We start from the raw sequence: 24332 nt of genomic DNA, 5'->3' as shown, positions 1-24332 counted from the left end.
TGAGGGGCGGGGTGGCGCCCCCCCGCCCCCTGGCCCCGCCTCCGCCCCCGCTGGCCCCCCCCCTCTTCGCGCGCCGTTCCCTCCAATAAAGCGGCTCCGACCCCGCCCCCGGCTCCTCCTCCTGCGCGCGGGGCGGGCGCGGAGCGCGCACGTGGCCGCGGTGTGTGGGAGCGGGGCCGCCGCGTGCGGCTGTTACGTAACCGCGCGGCGCCGGGGCGGGGGCGCGGCGCCTCACGGCGACCGGGGTTGGCGCGTCCCTCCCGGGCCGCCGCAGGTAGGGCCGGGGTCGCCGGGAGAGGCGGGGGGCGGCGGCCGCCCGGGAGCCGCCGGGGTCTCTGCCCGGCACTGCCTGGCCCTGAGGAGAGGGGCGCGTGCCGGCGGGCGGCGCGGGAGAGGGCGAACCGGTCCCGGGGGCGGCTGGGTTCCCCCGCGGCCCCTTGAGGCGGCGTTTGCTTTCCCCGCAGACCGGCGAGGCCCGGCTCCCGCGCCGGAGGTCGAGGGTCCGGGCGCGCCGCGGTGGCCGATGCCTCCGCGCTGTGGCCCTCTGCGGAGCGGCGATGGACGTGGGCGAAGGCCGAGGCGGCAGCGCGGAGCAGGGCGCGGGCTGGTCGCCGGCGGCCGGGGCCGAGCGAGAGGCGGCGGCGTTCGGCCCTGCAGACCCGGGGAGGCAGGAGGGGGAGCGTCGGGGGGCTGCGGGCTCCCGCTGCACGATGTGGACGGGAACCCGCTCCAGCGGGAAACGGTTCGACGGGCCGAACTCCCCCAGAAGTGGCTTCTGCAGCCGGGAGTCCAGAGGCTGCTCGGCTGGAAGTTTCGTGAGGCAAAGCGGAGCTGACAGGTAACTCCGAACAGCGCCTCGCGCCGCCCGTCCCGTGGCGTGGGTCGATGTGCTTAACTCGAGCAGAGCGCGGGTCAGGCCCGAGGGGCACCCGTGGACTCGGGTTCATCCCGGGGCTCGATCGCTTCAGCGCGCCGGGGAGGCTTCCCGGAGCCGCGGCCCGTCACGTCCAGAGCGCTCCCGCACCCGCGTCAGGCTGCCGCGGCGCGGTCCCTCCTGAGCCGATTCCCTGAAGCTCACACGGGCTGATCCAGACACGTCATTGACTCTTCTGGGGCTTCTCTACAGACTTAAGCTAAAGTCTGCATTTAGCAGTTGTAAAGCAGAAATTACTTAAATAATATTTTTCCTGAAAGTTCAGAAATTCAATGAGGTGCAAATTTATTTTAATTAAAGCCATTTGAGAGCTATAATTTGTGCAGTGTTGAACTGACACGTAAAGTTAACATGCAATACTTGAACTTACTTCGTGATTTATATAGAAAGAGTATGATGCTAATAAAAGTGCCAGATGGACAAAAGTTATCTAAAATAACAGCGTTCATATCTCACCTGTAGGATTAGAGTCAGTCTGCGTTTTGAGGATACTGACTGCTTATTTTTCAGTCAGTGCAATAAGCAAAAGTAAGAAGACGGGGATTTTGCTTGTTAATTCTGCTTAGTTTTGTTGATTTTGCTTAGGCCATCGACTCTGTTAAAAGTCTAATGAAGACTCAGGAATCACGTGAGGAATGAAATCTTTGCATCGGGTGTATTTTGAGGACCTCACGTTTCCCTGAAGTGCTTATAATCAGATGCAGACTTCAAGGCTAGAAAGACTTATATACATAAAGAATCAGCATCTATTCATGATTTTAATACTGGAAAGATTTAGAAGATCCAGAGTAAACATCAGTTTATTTTTAGTTGCTAAGCATCTTAGCAGGCAGATTGGTTATGATGTGACTTTGCCATCCGTGATGTGTTGGAGTTGGAAAGGAGGAAGGTAGAGGAGAAAAGATTAAGCAGCAAAGAAGTGAGAGAGATACAGCAGGAAATACAGTGAATGAGCATTAGGACATTTCCAGATATTCTGTGACTCTGCAGCCAAGCCCATAAAATGTTAATTTAGTGAATGGTTTTAATTAATTGACAGAAAAGAAGATCCCGTACCAGAAGTCTGCGGTAAAGTTTCGCCTCTGTTTTACAGTGAGCAGCTGAACGGGAGCCAGTCTCACAGAGATCTGATGAGGATGATCCAAGAAATGAAAAGGTGTTTGCCTGAAGAGAAAAAGAGTTCCAGCAAGCCCAGCACCATCAGTGCTCTCAACTATGCATTGCAGTGTGTCCAACAGGTCCAAGGTATGTGTGGAAAAAATCTGGAAGTGTAGAAGCTGTTACAGCCCCTTGGTTTGAAGAGACACAAATGAAATCATTCCAGTTACTCTGCAGACAGTTGACTTTCTGAAGCACTGGGGGTTTTCTTTATTTAAATATTCATGTTATCTTTTCTACTGAAATGCCCACCTGCTGCTTCTCTTTTCTTCAGAGTCCTGTGGCTAATAGGTGCCTACTAATAACTTCCTGTGTATATTGAAAAAACAGCATTCTTATCCCACTTGGAAAAGTTATTGGCTAGTCTGCGTTTTCCAGCAGAACTGAGTAGCTAAAGTTGTTCTTTTGCCATCAAGTTCTCTCCTTTCTACTTCCTCATGCTTGTTTTCTGTAACGTAGAGCAGTCATTCCAATAGTATAATCATTATTCCTTTTTCCTTTGTCACTACACAGACCTTCCTCATCTCATCTTGGACTTCACCAAAAAGATGACAAAAGTACAAGGGCTGTAAGAAATACTTTCAAAATAGTCTCCTTACTGACTTCCTTGTGTTTGTTTTGCTTCTCCTCTTTTTTCAATTAGCAAACAATGACTTTTTCCAGGCTCTGAATGACCGAAGAGTGTTTCAGCCAGATGTGATGACATACAGCATAGAAGAGTTGGTGGCAGTTGCATCTGAACACACTCCAAAAAACACTGTAAGGAATTCAGGCACACTCAAGGAGTTCATCACTTACCATTTCACTCCCTATTTAGTCTCCTTAGATCATTTTGTGGAAATAGAATGAGTAAAATTGAAAAGCTTTCAAGTTTTAGCCAGTCAGGCCTTTGTGTTTTCAAAGGTAGATCAAGACTGCTTCTAATCTGTGCTGACTCAGAGTACCCAACATCAGTAAGTGAAGAAATACCTTTTTTCTTTTTTTTTTTTTCCCAGAAGCAACAAATATCAATTTGAGAATCTTATTTGAGAATTCATTTACCACATCGTAATCTCTTGAAACAGACCTAGCAGAATGTTTTCAAAGCTGATCAAGTCCATAGTTGTGAGGGACTTTGTTTCTATTTGTACTCCTGGATTTATTTTTTTCTTGATTTGCAGTATGTGTCATACTTTCTGGCTCTGCTTCAAAGAAAAGAGTGTTTCTTGAGATTCAGTATTGTTAGATGCCACATCACAAATATCGCAAATGCTTTCTACTTGAAAAAGTTCTCAGAATATTTTTGCATGTGGAGTTGTGGTGAATACTCTGAAATGTGGGGAGAAGTGTGTGAAATGATAACCAGTCATTCTGAACAATGGCAAGCATCACTGTGATCTGTTTCAGTTTTGATATTGCGGTTTTATTAGCATTTGTAAATCATGAGTAAGCTACTGTAGCATTGGAGATTGTAGCAGCTCACGCACAACGTCATTGGATGGTAACTTAAGAACATGTTTTTGAACTTCTGTCTTAGGTAGCGGTGTGTGGTGGTTTGGGGTTGGTTGGTTTTGGGGTTGGTTTTGTTTTGATTTTTTTATCCTTACAGTATTGCTGCCTGTGTTGGGGGGAGGATTGCCTTTAACAGTGTTTGTTTTCCAGGACACGTTTGTGGCTGTGTTTTCCCTGCTTTCGGGACACATAGTGCATATTTCTGAGCAGGCAGCATCCATTCTAAACTGTAAGAAGAAAGTGTTGGACTCCTCCCGATTTGTAGAGCTGCTTGTCCCTCAGGATGTGAGTGTGTTCTACACACACACGGACCAGTCCCACCTGCCGCTCTGGAACGTGGAAAGTCAAACAGGTGGGACTTGGCAGTGCTCCAAAATGCTTTATATGTCTTTCTGTCTTTGCAGACGGGGTTAGAAGAGTTATTCTTTGTAAATGCTTGTGCTGGGGATATACATCATCAGCACTTGTTCCCCTTCCACTTTGAAAACTCAAGTGCAGCTAGTGTAGGGTGAGAAAAAAGCAGATACCTTGTTGTTGTGTGTACCCTCTTACTCATTCCAAATACTGCTGCTTTTTAAAATAAAATAAAGGTCTAACTGTGAGTTAAAAGTTGTTTAATCTACATCTTGTGATTGCTTAGGTGCTTTGTCTTTATGGTCTGCTTGCAGCCTGCTGTGAACGTTGCTCACTGAACCTGTGTTTTAAGCTGACTTGCTATTTAGTACTGGATGTGCCTAGATGGTGACTTTTGAGTTCTATGTTATTTGTGAGCAATTCAAATGTAGCTCACCTGTCAAGACCCTGTGTTTTGCCCACCTGGCTGTGAGGCTGTTCTGGCATCAGAGCTGGGAAGTCCAAAATCCTCACTACCAAAGGCTGTGAGACATTGGAGGCTGCTAAGGTGCCAGGGATTCTACAGCTTGGAATCCAATCATGTGCCTACCCAGCTGAGCAGTGACACCCCTGTGCGGTTGTTACTCTCTTGCTGTGAACTGTTACTGAGTTTTCCTCTCCCTCCCAAGTAACTCTTGGCTGTGTATAGTTTTTGGCACATTGCTCATGAAGCCAGGAATTTTCACCTTTCCTTTCCATAGTGATGCACTGAGGAAAGGAGGGTTTTTAAGATCATACATGTTTCCTCTGAATTTAGTTCCAGGTCAGCCATTTCTCCAAGAGTGAGTGGGCTGGAGAAGAGAGGTAGCATTTGAGGTGGGAGCAGACTGTTGAACAGCTAATTCAGTAGCTAATAAAGAGCAGGTTCTTGCTTTCGGTCTTGCTCAGAAGGTCTGGAGAATGCAGAGTTTAAAATAGTTCTGATAGGTGTGACCTTTTTAAGGGTATTAACTGATACTTTTGATGTGTGTTCTTCTTATTAGCTTCTCTGTATGAATATGCCCAGGTGAAATCCTTTTTCTGCAGGATCAGGCAAGTACATTATTACAGTTTTATGTCTGTGAAGGCTGGGCAGAGGGTTCAGTACTGGGCGGGAACCGTGTTCTGTTGTTACAACTGACCAGTGTGAGTTTGTGGAACTCCATTACAGTATTGGCTTATTGTGTTCAATGTTGGCATCTAGCAGGACATTTTTAATATCTTTCCCATAGTGATGCTTAAACTTGCCTGGGGATAGAAGGTAAACACGTTTCTTTTGGACCTATCGGTTTCCTTCAGTACTGCTGCGCAGGAGAAGAATGATCTCGTGAAAAACTGCTGCTCCCCCTTTTATAGTTCAAGCATGGAGACAAGGGGTGTTTTGCTTAAGATTGCTCGAGTCTGTGACAGAGGCAGTAACAGAAACTCAGTCACCCGAGTCCCAGTGTGAGACCTGAATCATGAGATTCCACCTGCTGTCACTGTGGAGGCAGTTTGCTGCTTTATGCATGGCTAATCCGAGTGCTGAAAGAAGAAAAAAAAGTTGAGATTGGCCTGTAATCTTCAGTGCAGTTCTGTTCCAGACTCGGATGGTCTCTTGATTTCAGTAAGAACCGTTCGTTTGGTTCTGAGCAGATATAATACTTGTTCCATCTTTCAATCAATCATTGATTCATTCATTGGCATTTCAAAAGCCCAAGCTCTAAAGTCACCTTTGTCTCTTGAATTGTGTAAGGGCCCTTGGAATAAATATAGCAGGCCAGATACCAATTTTAAGTTGGGGGAACTCTTTGTAGGATACATAAACATTTTGCAATAGTTTTTCTTCCTATTTTCATACAACATTTCTCCTTCCTTTATATATCAGATCCTTTTGTTTATGTGGGCTTCATGCATAAAAATATTTTTTTCACAGGCACAAACTAGGCTTAAGTATGAAAATGGGGTTTTGTGGGTTAAACTTCTATATCCAGTTTCCATTTATATCCTTTTTTTTCCAAAAGGGGGAGTTGTCAGTAGCAGTTTTTATGACACTAACTTCTCTCTAGAAACATTTTACAAAAGTAAGTGTGAAATAAGAAAGTAACTTTCAGTGTAAGTGATAACATCCAAAAACTTATCTCAGTTCTTTCTGTCAGAGCTGGGTAAGATACTGCAGTTCTAAGAGGTGAAAAAGCATTTGCAATAGACACGGGCAGTGGCTAATGCAGTTGTTAACAAGGCCCCGGTTAAGATCTCATCTAGAATGTTGTGCGCTGCCACTGCTCACGCATGTTCTAGGAAGACAAATTCTCATGGGAGGAGGACAATCAAAGCACAACAACTGTTTGTGAACCGAGGCTGCAGGAGTCTCATTTACGTAGGTCAGTGAAACAAAACTTGAGAGAGACAGTTTTAATTTTTTTCCTATAAGTGGTACAGAATAGACAATAAACAGAAAAAGAACTGTTGAACTTGAAGGAGAGCGTAAGACCGGATGAGTGGTTCTCGTGAATACGTTTGGACTGAGAATTAGAAGGTGGTCTTTAACCATTAGAGTAATGGCATTTCTAGAACAGCCTCCGAATGCAAGTATTGCAGGCAAAACACTTACTTGGTTTTAAGGGGAGCCAGATCAATATTGCTGAAAGTGTTGGCCTTGGATCGCAAGGGAGTGTGCGTAGGACTGTGTGAGATTGCGATTATCTGGGTCTGTGCACTCAGCATAACCTCTCTGTGCAGGGCTCTCGGCCGTGGCATAAAGTATCTGAGTCTCAAAACCAGTGCGTTAATTGCTTTTACTTCTCCTCAGGGGTGGTAAAGATCAAGAACAAGAAACGCGTTGTTATCCCTTCCGAATCACCCCGTACTTGGTCCATGTGTGTACTTCTGTCCATGTGGATGCAGAATGCTGCTGCTTAGCTTTGGCTGAGAAAATTCACTCTGGATATGAAGGCAAGTCAGGAGATTTCAGTGAAAAAACAAGCCAATAGGAAAATGCAGTATCTGAAAGTCTGCTTCCTTTGTTTGGAACTTGTGCTTGGGTAGCCTCACCCCTGTAACTTCCAGTCTGTGTGTGTGCGTGCATGCGAATCCATAGCATCTGTGCTTCTTTGCAAGGCCATGAAGCATTTGACCTCACTATTCTTATTTTTGAGAGAACTCTGTAGCACCTAAAAATTTGTAGTGTTTCTATGAGTTGCTGGTCAGAAAGCAGTGAACAATTAAAAAGTTCAGGAGCCAATAACTCTCCGTCATGAGCAGAAGTAGCAGTTTGCTTTTCTGTCTTAGTGCATATTTGGTTTCAGTAAATATTTCTTTTTCTATTAGCTCCTCGAATTCCTATGGATAAAAGAATCTTCACCACCACTCACACCCCTGGATGTGTTTTTCTTGACATAGATGACAGGTGAGATTTGAATCTAAGACCTGCAAGGTGTGTATGGAAAGGTAGCAAAAAATCTTTTGGTGATGGAGATGGAGACCCCAGTAAAGTAGTTGAACTGTGCAGTTGGCAATAGTTAATTAAACAAAGTAGTTTTGTGTTAGTCTGCTCACGGAAAAACATCGAGAACTCCACGGACATAATCTCCTTTGTTGACTTATCACGTGAATTGAACGGAACTGCAGTCGGTTTTCGTTATCCAGGGCAATGGGCACCTGTGGTAACACAGACAGAGGAAATCCCACCTAGTGCAAAGCTGAGGATCATGGTGTGGAGATACAGTGGCACTGAGCTGGCTCAAATAATTTTGGCCAGACTAAAGCTGTCTCCTGCAAAGCCACAAGACTGTTTTACAACACGCTCTGCAGCATCCATGTCAGATTTCTTACTGACATTTTGCCTGTGACCTGTTTCTTCAAGATCCCTTGTTTTTTTCCCTTTGCATATAGACAAGCACAAAACTGCCTGCAAATGTGAAGATCTGTTAGATCTCCAGGCACAGAAATGCTTGTCATTGGTATTTACGTGTCTGCATTGCACTGGAGTATTATTAGATGGGCTGGAAAATGTTCTGTAGCCTTAGTTCGTGCCATTGTAGATTGTGCGTGGGGACTTCACTGACAGGCGAAGGGTTAAGCATGTAAATACTCAAAACTATATTATAATCAGTGATAATGTGTTTGGGTTTCAGAGCAGTGCCTTTGCTGGGTTACTTACCTCAAGATTTAATTGGAACATCCATGCTGATGTATTTGCACCCAGAAGATCGTCCTTTGATGATTGCTGTTCACCGGAAAAGTAAGAACGGTTGCTTTAAGAGGAATTGCTGCTGGTTTTAACATTCTTTCATTATCATATTGCTTGACATGTGACTGATCTACAGTCTAGACAAAAAATAATTAATTAAAGCAACCAGTCTGAGATCAGAGCAAATTAAAACCCAGAAGACCCCAGTTGTTAGTGTTTGTGCTTGCACTGCTGTGTCATAATGTAAACCAAACCTTGTTTCTTGATTTTTTTTCTTTTTTTTTTTTTTTTCCAGTCCTGAAATTTGCTGGACAACCCCCTTTTGAACATTTACCTATTAGATTTTGTACTCAAAATGGGGATTATGTCATACTGGATACCAGCTGGTCCAGTTTTGTGAATCCTTGGAGCAGGAAGGTAGTGTTCATCATTGGCCGACACAAAGTCCGGACGTAAGTCAGTTGTAGAATTGATCCGTTGAAGAGCTTTTCACTGAATACTCTCAGTTCTGAACTAGAGATGTAATATTGCTCCTGTAGTTTGTGACAACTACCTAGCATCTGTCTTGCAGCCCATTCCTTCAGGACAGTATTAGTTTTGTTTACTAAGTATGAAAATAAGTAAATTTCTTTGAAGTAAAAGGCAAAGCCAACTTTTTTTAGCATATGTTTTTGCACATGGTTGATGTCCAAGTACGGTGACAGTGGACATATCTAAATCAAAATACCAGTTTTAGACAAGCTAAGTAAAAGCTAAAAAGCAATGTAAAAAGTAGATCACTTTAACAAATAATTAGTTGATGTTGATTCATGACTGGCTTTCAAAAAAAACCCATTGATTGACAGACATGTAGCCAAAATCACCTTCTGGCTTGTTTTCTTCTGGATCACTCACTTGATACAGAATCTAAGTATTTAACCAAGGTAACCTCTTTTAAAAATGCAGTTAGTACCGAATGTGTAAGTTAGTTTTTCAGATGTTTCTCCTTAGTTTCCAAGAGATCTGGAAATATGACTGTCTGCCTTCCTCTTACCTGGTTTCTTTTCTAGGAAATGACTTTTTGGGACGGCCTTTTGACTTTTCAAAGTGATCTTTTATTCACGGTTTTAGGGGGTGTGACTTTGTCTTCTCCCTGAAGGAGGCAGGCGTGTAGATGCTTGTCAGCCTTAACTCATGTCACTGCTGGTGTACTGACTTCCCTGGGGCTTCACGCAGCACTGCTCCCGTGGCACCGCCCGCTACCCTAGCAGAGCTGCTAGTGGAACAGGGCATCCTTTTGTGTTGATTCAGTGAAGCAGTCAAAATAAAATAATGCTAATAAAAAGAATCTGTTCGAACTCTGTTTATAGCTTCCTTTTCTTCATCAAATTAAAATTAATAGTGAAATTCTGTTGGCTCTCTCCAGAAGCCCTCTGAATGAAGATGTCTTTGCTGCAAGAAGTAAAGAAACGAACAGTGTTGAGAAAGAGATAAGAGAATTGCAAGGACAAATTTACAAGCTGCTTCTGCAGGTAAAGAAGATGGAAGAATTTCAAAACACTGGCTGGCCTTCTTGAATGAGAGGCTAAAGAAACTCGGGTCTGTTTAGAAGACTACTTTGGGCATGACCTTTTAAAAGGTCTTAAAGTTCTAAATGGAGACAGGCTTGTGTGACAGCATTAATAAGATGGCTCTGGGTAGCTCACCTGATTAGAAAAAAATATTTTGACATATTTGCCAAGTCTTTATGTTGAAAGATAAATCTGCATCCTGAAACACCTTTAAGCAAGTGGTAGAGCCCAGAGCAATACTGACTTTTCACTTTATTTTCTTCATTTACTTGAATTTCTATGTTGCAAAGAATGTTGTTCCCTTCTTTTTATTCTCTAAGAGGATGATTTTTTTTTTAATTACTCTTTTTTTTTCCCCCTCATACAGCCAGTTCACAGCAATGTTTCCAGTGGTTATGGAAGCCTTGGAAGCAATGGCTCTTACGAGCACTATATCAGCATAGCATCTTCAAGTGACTCCAATGGGAATTGTGCAGAGGAAGTACAGGAACCAGTAAGTCTGTAAATGGGACTGTCTGCAGTAAAAATGTGGTTTTAAAAATGAAAACTTTTACTGTGTACATATGCACTACTCATCATGGATTTTACTGAAGTGGGAAGGTACAGTTACATCCAAGCTAGATTTACTTAAATTGGTCAAATATAGAATGCTGGCTTTTGGGTTTTGCTCTTAATTTTGCTGACTAAAATGAGCATGTAACTACTACAGTGGTTCACTAAAGTAAATTGAATACTTGCTTAAGATCAGCCTTCTCAAAGAACCAGTGGACTCAGAGAGAAAAAAGTGGAAGAACTGTGCAACCAGAAGGAGGATTAATGCATGTGGAGGGATTTCTCTTTGCTTGGGATTTTCTGTTTTGCTTTAAAAAGGGCACTAGAGGTGCAGCGTAGACTGCTATAGAAGAGTGGGAACAGTGCTGTCCTAAAACAAGCGTTGCACTTACCTAATTTGCTTGTGAGGCTCCTGGGTAAGTCATCAGCTTATTCCCACTCTCAAGGCTTGCATCAGTATTAAAACATTCCAATGCTGAGGCTGTTTGAGCGTTATCATGGTTAATTTAATTAAATTAACTATGATAATTAGATTCATTAAACTTACAAATACCGATAGATACCAGGCTTAGGCTGACAGTCTACTCCCTTTCAGTTTGGAGAATACAAGAACCCAAGCCCATCTTAACGGTCTCCTATGGCCTCTTTTCATTAATTTTATTCTGACTTCACATTTTCACGTATCTCAAGATGACATTGCAACAAGTTTGTGCGGATGTCAACCGAATAAAGAATCTGGGACAGCAGCTGTATATTGCATCAAGGAGCAAGCCACAGAATGGGCATGAACAAGCTGTGGGCTCAGAAATTCTGGGAGGTAAGTTAGCGTGATTATGATCGTTAAGGTAATGCGAGCTCCTGTAGATCCACAGCCATGAGGCTGGCAGCTGGTGTTCTGACGCTGAAGAGCTTAAGGTAGCACTTTAGCGTGGCTTAAATGTGGGAAGTGCTTTGTTTTGTTTTGTTAAAAAAAAAAAATCAACCAAAAACCAATCAAAACCCAACCAAACCAAAAAAACTAAGGCCCACCCCTAAAAAGCCCTCAGCAGATACGATAACTTTTTAACTGTTCCTTGAAATATGGAGAAACTTATCTGTCTCTTTGTAGGTTAATAGAGTTTTTATTTTAACATTTTCTAGTGAGAGCAGACTTGCTTGTAGCAAGTATAAGTACTATGGAAGCTTCCCTTAGCTACTTTATGTAGACTCAGAAACAATCTGCAGGTTGGAAAACGCTGCCCCACTTCCCACTAAAGTAGTGGTTTAGTTATTGATAGTATAACTTAATATTATGCTAACGCACATTATTTGCAGTTAGTACCCAGCACAAATAGATAGAGAAAACTGGATGCTTCCTCAAATATCATAGGAATCTGTATTAAAACATTTTGCACTGTGATACTCTCTACGAAAGTTATAATTAACTCCTAGTCTTGTTGATGAGAGGACCACACTGTGAATGTTGATGCTGCTCTGACCAGTGTATCTATGCTATAAAAACTTGTAAATGGCTGTTAAATAACAGGTTGGCTTCTGTGATCTGTAAGTTGAGAGGAGAGTAGTGTTAATTGCAGCTTTGTTTACAATTTAAATACAATATTTTTTTTCTATGCTGTTTTCATTGTGTTTACTAGTTGTTCTGAGTCAATGTTTAAGGTGTTGTGTGGGTTTTTTTTTCTTTTTAGGCATTCTTTTCCCTTCTCCCTGCCCTGCCTCAGAGCATGTGAATTGGGATGAAAATGCAGAATAACTTAGTAATGGGAGCTGTGCTGTCATAGGCCATATATCCCTGTATAATATATATGTATCCCAGCGCATATATGTGTGTCTTGGTGGGGGTAATGGTTAGATACCTTTGAGTGAAGTCTTTGAGGATTTCTTCTTTTCTAGGGAAGAGGCCCACTGCTTCCTGTTTTCTTCAGACATTGAGAAGCAACAGCACAGAAGAACCAAGCAATGCATTTTATGATGATTCAAAGAAGACTCCGCATGTTCCTTCCTATCAGCAGATCAATTGTGTTGATAGTATCATCAGGTAATAAACTATGAAGTGATTTTTAGTGGTACAAGTTTAAGATTAATTGGTGGAATGCAAATATCCAAGCAGTTTGCATTTGTCTAAACTGTCTGGGTTTTGAGTTGTGAGATAAATTTGGGATTGTTTGTAAAGTTTTCTGCCTCTCTGGGCAATTCATCCCAACGCTCAGCTAATCTGAATTACACAATAATGAAGAATTTAGGGCCCAAGATTCTGTTTGCAACTATTGACGTTTGTCTACTGCTAGTTCCACCATTGGTGCGATAGGGGTTTAAGAGAATTTCCATGGGCGTAATATGTCAATGTCTTCTCAATATACACTTCAAGAACATCTGTATAAAACAGAAAGTTGATAAAATTTATAAAACGTTGGTATTTTTTAACCAGTGGATAACATAATCTTTTTTCTTTTTTTTTTCTTTTTTCCTTTTTTTTAAAGAGTAATTGATAGATTTTATTTAAAATACTCCTTGGAAAGCAGATATGTGTCCAGAGCTTCCTGCAGTGAATTTAAAATACTAGTTAACAACTCCTGGATCTCCAGTTTGGATCATTGAAGTGTTTGTCTCTCCAAGTGGAGAAAAAACACAACGTAGGGAGAGCTTCCTGTGATATGCTTTTATTTCAGATATTTAGAGAGCTGCAGTATTCCAGCATTGAAAAGGAAATGTAAATCTTCTGCAAATACATCATCGTCATCTTCAGAAGATGACAAGCAAGTCCAGCAAAGTCAGCAGGAAGTTGAGGCGTTGGAAGGTAACACAATGTTCACTGACAGTCGTAGTCGAATCGCAGCAACTGATTTATTCTTCATATGCCACTGTGCTATGTTCCAGGGCTTATGTTAACTTCTTAAATTGCTGTCACTCTAACAGCACAGATAGTTTGGTTATGTGGTAAATATTTTCTTACATTGCCTAGATCTCACAGTTAAGCATAAGGTACAGTATTAAGTCTCTGAATGTAGAATGCATCCAAAGAACTATTGTTTGTTGTTGTTAAATGAACCTTCTCTTGCTCACTCATTTTGTGCTATATTTAGTAAGTGCTGACATCACACTGGCATGTGGATGTTACATTTATCTGTATATAAGACTTATTTAATAGTCTGCATAGGTACTGCTTGTTTCTGAACCAGTCAGGCTTGATGAATTGGGAGCATAGTGCTTGGAACGAAATCCCACATAGAAACTTTGTCATTTACCAATAGATACCGCTGTGGTTTCAGCAGTTAATTCCCACACTCCAGTATCTGCTGATCGGGAAGAGACGCTGCCAGCCCGGACCACTGCAGGCGTGGTGGGAGCTCCCCTGGCAGAGCTGGCCCTGTCCAGCAAGGCTCCGAGCGTGGTGTCTGTCACCAGCCAGTGCAGTTACAGCAGCACTATAGTGCATGTCCCACACCCTGAATCAGGTACCGTTCTCACGCGCAAAACACTGACTTGACTCACTGATTTTTAAATTTACACAATGTTTCCAGACTGAACTACACCATGAGAACGTTTTGTCCATTTGAGATACGTTCTCATGAATATGAACTCTGGAATATAATTAAGAACTGTGAAGAAAACTTGAGCCTGGAAATTTTTACAGTATTTTAATGAAACCTAGTTTTAAGAGAATGCACTGTTTCCTTTCCCTTTTAACTTCATCATATGTATATCTCAAACACAACAATGTGCTTTTTTTGGCCATTGAGGATTAAAATAAAAATGACTAATGGGCCAGTGTTACTTCATTTTAATGCAGAAAGAAGCATAAAAACAAGTATTTAACTGCTATTGTACTAAGAAAATAAGAAAGAAGCACCTCTGTAACTTCAAAGTGAATTTGAACTTTTACAGACCATGAAAAGTAATTTGCTCAGTTGATGTTAATGTAACTATATTTGAGTGTAAAGGGTGTTTTCTCCCCCCACCTCTGCAGCCTGTATCTGCTCAGTAGCTCAGACAAGGTTGTTTTCTGTGTGACCCTCTGGGTGTTGTGGGAGTTGACACCAGAAGGCCAGAGCAAAGAGTGAGTGATGTATTTTCTTCCCTCTTCAAAGAAGTGACTACAATGGAGGATACTACCGCTGGAAGTGAACAAATTGAGCTGCCTCCTGTGAACACTCAGTGTCTCACTGTGGTGCCTGAGGACTTAAAGCCAGTTGGGCTAACAAAAGAGACGTTGTCAGCCCACACTCAAAAGGAGGAGCAGAACTATGTTGACAAGTTTCGCCAGAGGATCTTGCTCTCTCCGTTTAGGACTTACCTTCAACAGGGGAGCAGAAGTAACAATGGACATTCCTGTGGCCAAGGTAGGCAGCAGCTTTGAGAAATAAAGACTTATTAGATGACCTGCAAAGACCAACCTAGCAGTGGATTCAGGTTCTCATTTGTGTGATTTAACAAATATCTTACTATGGCTACAAACAGAATAGTCCCTTTGAAATGCCATGGCTTGACAACAGCATTGCCCACACAGTGGTCTGTCCCGTCTTGGATGTTGCTCTCTCAGACTTTTCACAAAGCAGATAATTATTGCAATAAACCCTGCAAATCCCAAGTAGTTTATTGCCTCCCTTTGAGGGAATGTAAAAGCTCTGACTGGGATAAGCCAAAATGATCGATAAGAAAATTGATGACATGAAGGAGAATATTCTAGATATGTCAGCAAATCCATCACTGTAGTGTATGAAAGAATTATCCAGAGAAAAGCCAGCTCTTCGAATAAGCCACACTCAATTATCTGGATGTTTTTCTGTTTTCTCTCCTTTTTTTTTTTTCCCCTCAGTCTGTCATTTCAGTGACTGTGTGTTTTTCTTCCTCCTTAGGAGATTCCCCTTCAAAGCAGATGAGCCCAGCTAGCTGTAAAAAAGGCAAACGTGGAAAATTCAAGCGTCAGAAGCCTCAGAGACAGTCCTCAGATAGCCACTCTTCTAGTAAAAATAGAAATAGTCTTCCATGCGAGAAGAGAAAAATGCAGAAACAGTCATTCTCTCCCTCAGAAGTGTCCTATCTGAGCTCCTCCAGTATGAACATCCTTCGCCCTGTGGGATTTCCTGTCCATTCGGATCCACTATCAAGTTTTCCAGCCTCTCCTGTAGGAGAGGAGCTTGCCCTTCACTCATTAAAACCTGAGTCCATGTCATCGTCGCAACTGTGCTGTGAAGCACAGTCCTGCCCAGCACTTTATCCCCCAAACATAGGCACGTTTATGGCTGTATTTTTTCAGAGTTTCCCCATGTATGCTCAGATGCCTCAGTATGTCTTTCTTCCTAGCCCCCAGTATGTTTATGCCCCCTCTTCGTACCCATGCACGACGCTACCTCCAGTTCCAGCCCCTGCCCCTGCTCCATCACCAGTAGCACCGCACACTGTGGGTCAGCCCTTTCCAGCCTCTGCAGCCGCATCCGTGGACCAGCGAGAGGGCCAGCATGGCCCAGCCCTGCTGCCGAGTAGCTCGCGGAGCAGCTCCCCACTTCAGCTGAATTTGCTTCAGGAAGAGCTGCCAAAACCAATGGAGCTTTCCATTAGTACTGATGTTAAAGCACGTGCAGAAGCTGAACATGTAAGTAACATGAATTTTTAATGTAGAGGAGGAACTCTGACTTTCACGGTGTGCAGTCACCCAGACCAGTGATGCTGATGGGTGTTTCAGGGTCACCAGAGTTTGTTAGCTGCTTTTTCTGGTGGCTGTGCTATGTAGACTGCAGGGCACAAATAGCACAAGAGGTGGAAAAAGCTGTTTATGCATGCGCCCGTGGGAACTTGTAACCATACAGTGTTGGCACCCAGCAAATGTCAGAAATGTGAGATCGGGTCTAGGCTGCCACAAGCCACTCTTGTTCAGCATTTTGGCAGCAGCCTTTTCAATTAAATTGTTGGCCAGAATTTTGTGTTTGGGGCTTTTATGCATGTGGAACTTGGTTAGTGCTGCACAATTCACATCCTTTTTCACCCAGTCCCACAGTCTCTGGAGAATCAGAACAAAGGGAAGATATGCTTCTAATTACTGCCTCTGTCTCCCAGGGATGCAGCTAATGAATGAAGAACAGGGATCCGTGTGGGTCGGTTTCCATACATGGGCATAGAAAGGCCTCTCCCAACTTCCGTGGTAAACTCAGAGGCAGGAATCTGAGCTCTGCAGGCAAGGAAAAAAATGTTGGCTCCTGAATCCAGATTGGGCTGGGAAGGCTGGATCAGCTGAAACTGCAGGGTAGGGTCCTGGAAGGGGAGTTGGTGTGTCTGAGCGGCCGAGGCAGTGAGTTCCACACACTGAATCAGGGAAGAGTCGCTCGTTGTCCCTGTAGTGCCCATGGCTGGACGTGTGTGACTACTTCATGCATCTAACAGGACGTGAAGGGAACTGACTCCTCTCTTGCCAGCAGAAAGTATTAACTTACTGCAATGGTGCGATATCTTGATACAGTGGGGAAGGATCTACAGCAGAAACTAGTAAATGAGTCCAGGTGCTTGTTGATGTCACCCATGAAGAGCGTTACCGTGAGTTCTAGACCGCCATTCATCGTCAGAGCTAGAAACTCCAAACCTGTTGAATTGAGAACTTAGTCAATGTGTGACAAATTCAGTAAATGCATGAACTTCCTTTTTCAATTGTAAGTGTAACTTCCATGGATGTGTTTGTTTTGATTTTTGTCTCCAGGACAATGATCCAGAAGATAATGGTAACAGTGCTAACCATTGTGCTTCTAGTGAATTTGCCGACCGCTCGCTGTACAAGGACTCCCAGTCAGGTACAGGCTCAGCAGCACCAGGCAGTGGATCAGCTTTATCTGGGTCTTTAGGCTCTGGCTCCAGTGAGACTTCTGATTGCGGCACAGGTAGGGAAGTTCAAGACCTGGAGGTTTGGTGCTTGGTGCTAGATGGCTTGCTAACGTGTTGGTAGTTCATAACAAGATACCCTAACGGGCATAGGAAATCCCAGGAAGAGGATCTGTATAGTCTTTACTTCTCACCAGCTTTTGGTGTTTGAAGCCAAGTTTGTTTCAGTCACTGTAATTGGAAATGGGAATCTAAGAAGCTATTCCTTTAATCCGTAAGTTACTCTTTTATTTTTCTCATTATCACTTTTCTCCGCATTAGGTACTGGCTTGCAACTTATTTGGGTAAAGGTAAATCTGCCTAGAGCAGGGCCTCTTGAAACAGAAGCAAAGAATTTGAGCCAAATAATTGTGAGAAGAGTGAACAGAGCTTTGGAGCTCTTGAGTAACTTAATAGAATGAACTTTATCTTTGAATTCTCAATAGGGAGTAGTCACTTGCTAGAGCAGTCACCTTGGAGAGCTGTGTTTGTATTGCAGAACTAGCTTGCAAGAATACACTGGTGTTCTCTTTTTGCTGAACGACTAGGATTTTCTCAGGCATCTGCATTCGTTTTTTCTTTTATGGTAATTCTCAGCAGATAGTGGGAAAAGCAGCAAGTATTTTGCCAGTAATGATTCTTCTGAAGCTTCCAAAGAAGAGAAGAATCAGGAAGCAGAAGAAAAAGGGACAGCTCATAAATCCAAACATGAGTCAGCCTGGGTGATGATGGATCACACATCTGAGCAAGTTCTAATGACTTACCAAATGCCAAACAGGTTGGAAAACATCAACAATTTCTGACATGTAGTTTGGAATTGTGCATAGAACTGTAGAATTAAAAACGAGACTGTGGAAATAGTGCACGTACCAGTGAAACTCCAAGGAGGTGTATTAGTTTACTGTTTGTGCATTTTAGGCCCTGGTTATTTCCTTTTGTCTTTTTTTTTCCTCACCATTTCCCCCATCAGTTAAAATATGGTAACATGTAACCTTTTTGCTGAAGTGTTAAAGGGATTGGTTATTGTCCTGTACTTTGAATGCATAAAGGGGTAAAAATACTCCTGTGTTATTTGCAAGTTGCTTGTAATTAGCTAATATGTAATTTGTAGTGAGATTCCACATTTAAAACAAAACAAACACAAAACAATAAAACAAAAAACCCTACACTGAACACCCAAAAAACCTCAACAAAAACAACAACAAAACCCCTGACAGTTAGACCACTACTGAAAGCAGCCTTACGAGGCAAATAAGGTGTAACTGAGCGTAATTACTCTCCAGTGGCTGGTGCTGTCTAGACTTCAGCCGCAGATACTGGTGACGAGGCTCTCCAGCGTGGCTGTAATCAGCACCTGCCTGGCTTCATTCAGTACAGCTGTGTTCACAGGTGTCTTGTTACCTGCAGAATTAAAGAGGAGGTTTTAAAGGAGGATCTGGAGAAGCTGGCACTCATGCGAAAGCAGCAGCCTTGGTTTACGGATGGGCAGAAGAAGGAGCTGGCAGAGGTGCACGCATGGATCCGGACCCAGACCGTCCCACTGCAAATCGGCACCCAAGTAAGGAGCTGTGAAAGGCATCAGCAGCTTGTTCACCCCTTGGCTGGCCGGGGCCGTGCCGTGTCTAACCGGCACCATCCTACGGTGCTGAGGGCACTGCTGGTTGCTGCTTGTAGATACAAGAAGGAAATGAGCTCAAGTGCACTAGCAGATGACAAATGCCAAAATACAGGTCCTTCCGTTGTATTTTTTTGCAACGTATGCAAATTCTTTGTAGGAGCCACCTGTAGCAAAGTTCCTTCAGTCACACTGTTGGATGAATGGGAATAGTGTCATGCTTGCACATAGGGTCCATGCCTAGTGATGTTTTTTCTGTTGGTAGTGGGTCTTTTGCTCTATTTCTCATGAAGTTGATTGTTGCTATGATGGAAGAGCGTGTAACACTGGGATGTTAGTGAAGATTAGAGCAAGTGTGTTCAGCAAGCTGAAAAATGCTCATAATCAGAGAAGGTTCAGACATACAGTGAAAAAAACAAAGATAGTTTGTTTTTTGTAGGTGGATTCATTTCTTAAGAATTTTGGTATCATGCCTGACTATTTTATCTGGTATAACTCTTGGGTACTCTGATAAACTACTTCTGATTTCTGTTAGTATGTGTTAGTATGCTGAGTTCAAAGTTCAAAGTGCTCCCAGGTGCTATGGAAAAGAGCAAGCCAGAACTAGTCCCACAAAGATCTAGAGCTCCAAGGCCGAGCTGTACAGAAAATTTCAAGGCAGAGTGGGCTGCATTCACGTACTCGTGCAGCAGAAAAATCTTACGTCTGTTATAGCACTGCGTGCTCTGTGTGCTAGGATTTTCAGAATGTGGCATTCTGAGCTGCGGGACTTATTCTTAGAGCAGGAAAATTGAGAAATCTATGTTGCCCCTGAAATAAGACCAGAAAATTAGTCTTTGTTTTCCTAATACCTTGATAAAAATCTTGTGTGTCCTGTTGTGGTTAGGACAATGTGTTTGATTCGGATAGCAAAATGGCACCCAGTGGTCTTGCAGAAAATTCTGTTGAATGTTTGCATCATCTCAAATGTTACGATATGTATTGGTATGCAAACATAAATATTTACTATCTGAGGTGCTAAAACTGCTCCTAACCTGTAGGTCATGTCTCCAATAGAGATTGTCATTTTGCGAATGCAGCCAGGCTTCTGACAGTAGAAAGAAAGGCAGGATTTCTATTTTAATATTTTATTTTAATATCATACTACTTCTCAAGAACAAGAAAATATGTGGTCTGTCAATACTCTTGGGCATTTCAGCCTTTTTTGTTGGTTGGTATTGTCGCTGTTCAGTCTGCAGCCCAAATCCTTAATGAGCAGTTTGCTTATAAAGCTGAAAGATAAAGCCTTCACATTCAAGGAAGTCACATGCCTTTTTATCTCAAAGCTAAAGCTGTATGTTCCACTAACCAGAGAATTCATTTCTGAGACAAGATAAGTTGGAAGTGCAAGTACCTGCTTCTGAAAATAAGATATCTGTATAATCTCTGCTTTTAGAGAAATTTCAGCCCATGGGTGAGAGGTTTCAAGAGATTGCAATAGATCATGCTATCGGGATTTGACTCTCTGAAATATAAAAAAGAGAAATTACTATGTTCTTGTTCCTTTTTAAAGGGCTGTGTTACATGTGACATCAGGGAAGCAAGTTGTGAGGCTGCAATGGCTGATGACAATATGGAAAAGAAGGGAAAATCGCCTCTGTTCCTGCAACGCTGAAGACATCGGCACATGTGTCAGTAAAACTTCTTGGTGTAATTCCCATTCTCTCTTTCTCTGGCTTTGCTACATACTAGTGGTGAATCTGTCTGTCTGTCTCTTCCCAACATGAGCAGTTGCACATGTGAGATTAAACCCTCCTCCATTAGCCCTCCACTCCTGGCATGACTTTGAAGACAATTTTTCGCTGGGAGGCTCTTTCCCTTCCTGACCTCACAGACTTGACGCAGAATGGGTTATGTTTCTAACTTTTGATTGCTCAATGATGAGCAAAATACAAAGGTTTTTTGGATTTGGGTTTTGTTTGTTTGTTTGTTTGAACTTGGAGAGTCTGAAAAGATGCCATGGTTAAGAACCTACAGTGATGGACCGAACAGATCTGAGCGTGTTTACTCTCCAAGTAAGGTGGTTGAAGCCAACATTGAAACCAAGCTACAACAGAGTGCTCTTCATTTTTGTTTGTTCAATATTTAAAGGTCTAAACTGAAGATCCTAATACTCTGAGGCTCTGAAATCACTGTAGCTGGTTTGAGAATCCAAAAGGCTTTTTAATGAGCAGCTGAAAACTGGACAAATTATTCTACATCAAAATGCCTTTCACCAGCTTGTGCCCATCAAAAAAATAAACTGAAGTGAAAAGAAGCAAAGCTATTCCTGATGCTTTTCATAAGTGTTTTGGAACCAAATTGGTTTATAGCTTTTGCTTTTACAGCTGTGTTTCTCGAGACAGGTGGTTAAAATTAATTGAGGGTAACTGGTTTGCTAATCCACTGGAGATTAAATTAAAAATAGCAATCAAAAACATAGATGTAACAATTCAGGAGTTATTTCCTTATACAGGATCTGCTTTTTAATAAAAGACCTGAAAAACCTTCTTTATCAAGGCACTGTAGCCTAGTTATCAATTCAGGTAGCTACATGCAATCTTTTATCTGATGTAGCTAGCGCTCTGGCGGGCGCGTTTGTGTCTTTGTTCGGTGTTGTGTTAGAGTAGTTAAAGTTGAATCCAGACATGGCAAATAGGAAATTTTAAGCCGTTTCCGTGTGTTGTTTTTGTTGTGGTGATGCCAAAAACAAAAAGATTGTTTCATTATGCTTCATTTCTTCTGCTTTCTTGAAAAGTCACATGTTGTGGAGCCGAACTTGAACATCAAACCACATACTCATTATTTCTTATCACTGTTGACTTCCTGTATAAGTTTTAACCGCTTTCTTTATAAAGGAGTCTCTGTCATGTTGAAATCCATGGATGAAAAGTGAGTTTGTGCATAGTGTGAGTTTGTTGTTCAGAAAGTGGTAACTACTTTCTCTTTCAGTATGTAAAAGGACTTGTTCTCGTGTTAATACTCCTAGCTTAAAGCAGAATGTCTCCAAGTGCTCTTCAAACAGGACACGCTTCACTAAAACCTAGCAGATTTTGTCTGATTTTCCCTTTAGTTTATCAAAAGCTGGATGGAAGCAGATTTTTCCTTGTGTTATTAATCACCTTAGCCTTCTCAACAGAGTTTTAGAATGTAACACATTATTCACCCTTTTATTCTGTGTAACTCTTCTGCTGAGTGAAAGATTTTTACTCTTCAGTTTCATTAACTAGTAAGCTTCAAGTTGTTAAGTTAAAAATACTGTGATCTGCAGATCACTGAAGAAAAACTGTATTTATCTAAAGATTTTTGTTACTTTTTAAAATAAATTCAGTGACAATCTTTGTCATTACAGCTTTTTTCAAGGAAAGATATTTTTACAGAATTTTAAGTTTTCAGGGCTAATTTGACTCAGGCAGTGTTCTTTTTTTTTTTTTTTATATAGTATGCTTGTCTCCTCTGTTTATACCTATTGCTTTTATTTATTCTTAAGCTGCATTTCTTTATTTGTCTTTCAGTTTTTTCTTGTGTTGCAAATCAGCAGAGGTCCACACATCCTCAGTACTTTTTGTGTTCGAACTTGAAACACTTCTTAAAATAAAAGACTTTGATAGGTGTTTACATACAGCAAGTTATGTACTCAAGTAGGAAAATGTGGGCAATATCTTATACCTTTCCTAGTCTTTTTCTAGCACTTACAATTATGGTACTCTGCTTTATAACCACACTGCCTAAAATATTTGCTCTAAAACATGTAATAAGATGCTTTGTGTATAGGTTCTTTTCTTAATTGGGAAGCTTCTTAAATAACTTAAATGTCAAATTAGGCTGATGCAGTAGAATCCATTCTAGTTAGCTGTGCTTAAATTAAAATGACTGCTTTAATGTATTTTGAGACTTAGAGAACTAGATTAATTTGAATACTCCAGGTAAGGACGGCTGTCTCCTTCAAAATAGTCTGAAAGTGCAAGCCAGAAGGAAAGTTTAGATAATCAACTCTCTTGATGTACGTTATTTCCACTGGTGATTTCCTGAGCTTGAAAATGAGGTGGTTTGCCATGTTTTAGCAGACATACATGTCATCCATTTTCTAAAACTTAGTTTAGAATGGTAATACGTACCTAACGCTTGAATAATGCCTTTCATCCGTAGGTCTGGAAACATGTCAGAAAGGTGACTATCATTATCCCAGTTGTATAAAAAGAGGCAGAGACACAAAGGACTTGCACAGATGCATACCCCCAGTTCATAGCAGATCCAGGAGTATAAGTTGGGGATCTTCACTCACTGTATCCTGTGCTGTCTTTGCTGCAAGTGGTCAAGATTCTGACGTAGAAACTTGATCTAGGTAAATGTGTTTCTTGTTCGGAGATGTTAACCCTTCTTGTACCACCTACTACTATGAATTTGTGCCCAGTGGGATCATAAGGCAACAGAAATCCTAGACAGTTTTTGTAGTGTTGTGAACACCATACCCTCTGACCATATGTAATGAAGGTACATGTGCCTAGGAGTTTGAATTCAAAGTTTATAATCCTGGCTAAATCTTAGGTGCAAGAGTCCTTGTGTGGGGCTACACTAGTCCTGGGTTATGGAAAAAATTATGGTATGGGGGAATGAAGAGGTGGATCAGTGCTCTGTGTGACGGTGAAGCTAAATTATTTGCCCAAAAACGCAAACAGCCTTGGCTGTAAGACCAAGTTTAGGACAAAAAACAGTTTCCCAAGCTACGCTTTACCCCACTAGAACCACAACATCTTGCAATCAAATGCCTTATCAAGCCTTTTGGGAAGGACCTAGATTCTGTAAGTTTTCAGGAACTGGTAGTTTTTACTTCAGCGTACATTAATTTTCAGTCTTTGTAGTTTGCTGGAGTCGTTGGAGTGAGATCCAGTTGTGATCTGAAAGACCAATGGAGTAAATATTGCAGCCAGATTTGCACGTGCTGTTTTGTTTATGTGACTTTGTTTTGCCTGGCATAATTAAAATGTAGCAGACAGTTTAGAGCTGCTTGGAAGGTCACTTTTTTGGTGATCAAAGGGAAAACAAGCAAGTACAGTAGTGATGCAGTTACTACCCCCTGTGGGGGCGTCAGCAGTTTGGAAACCCTTGGTGGATTTCGCTGGCAATTTTTGTTGTTGTATTCATAAATATAGAATTATGTTTTTAAAAATGAGTTAATGTGCAGATATTTTCATGGCATTGCTATGAACAGGAGGGACCCTTGTGTGTTTTTACAGTGTGCGATAAATATTCGCTGAATGAGTAATGTATTGGTAAGTTTATCTTGCAGCTGAATCGACTTTTAAATCACAACCGAATTAATTTTTACATCAGTTGATAAGGATATTATATTGAAATGATATTCAGCTGTGCTTGAATTTACAGTTGTGATTTTAACTGTATACTTTAAAGGAGCTTCTGTTTTTATAAATAAAACTGAAAAATATGCTGCAAAGAACTGTTTCGAGTGTGTGTTTGCTTTTGTGGTTGGTAATTTCTAGAAAATAGACTTTTAACATATTCATTAGATTTTTCTGATTGTACATAGGTGTTGAGGTTGTGGGCGCAGTGAAAATGGTCATGTAGTGGCCATTCATCCTGTTTTGTGGTGGGTTTTTCCTCGCTCTA

The 24332-nt window shown here is 41.9% G+C and overlaps 1 protein-coding gene across 9 annotated transcripts; it reads left to right on the top strand.

The window, feature by feature from the left end:
* Window positions 1-217: 217 nt before the first annotated feature.
* On the top strand, window positions 218-24162 carry PER3 (period circadian regulator 3). 9 transcript variants are annotated; one of them, XM_074847921.1, is made up of 22 exons: window positions 218-274; window positions 465-838; window positions 2028-2179; window positions 2736-2851; window positions 3734-3935; window positions 4960-5008; window positions 6747-6889; window positions 7265-7343; window positions 8071-8177; window positions 8422-8578; window positions 9532-9637; window positions 10044-10169; window positions 10919-11045; window positions 12119-12263; window positions 12895-13022; window positions 13477-13680; window positions 14314-14565; window positions 15082-15818; window positions 16914-17091; window positions 17669-17849; window positions 18479-18629; window positions 20239-24162. In XM_074847921.1, the coding sequence occupies exons 2-22, from the start codon at window positions 558-560 to the stop codon at window positions 20338-20340; spliced, it is 3723 nt and encodes a 1240-aa protein (XP_074704022.1). In that variant the 5' UTR covers window positions 218-274; window positions 465-557; the 3' UTR covers window positions 20341-24162. The 9 variants fall into 9 exon arrangements, with proteins under 9 accessions (XP_074704022.1, XP_074704029.1, XP_074704023.1 ...); XM_074847922.1 differs by having other exon boundaries at window positions 226-838; window positions 20239-20356; window positions 22854-24162; XM_074847924.1 differs by having other exon boundaries at window positions 226-838; window positions 14317-14565.
* Window positions 24163-24332: the final 170 nt, after the last annotated feature.

Source organism: Strix aluco, chromosome 22 (assembly GCF_031877795.1).
Source record: "Strix aluco isolate bStrAlu1 chromosome 22, bStrAlu1.hap1, whole genome shotgun sequence".
Lineage (NCBI taxonomy): Eukaryota > Metazoa > Chordata > Aves > Strigiformes > Strigidae > Strix > Strix aluco.
The sequence above is the reverse complement of the archived record's forward strand: the minus strand, read 5'-3'. Positions and strand labels throughout refer to the sequence as shown.

What these genes read in the sequence shown, in the direction of transcription:
- PER3 (XM_074847921.1), top strand. Translation starts at nt 558, where the DNA reads ATGGACGTGGGCGAAGGCCGAGGCGGCAGCGCGGAGCAGGGCGCGGGC. An exon ending in AACACACTCCAAAAAACACT is followed by an intron (nt 2,852 to 3,733) that starts GTAAGGAATTCA and finishes TTTGTTTTCCAG; the next exon opens with GACACGTTTGTGGCTGTGTT. An exon ending in GAACGTGGAAAGTCAAACAG is followed by an intron (nt 3,936 to 4,959) that starts GTGGGACTTGGC and finishes TCTTCTTATTAG; the next exon opens with CTTCTCTGTATGAATATGCC.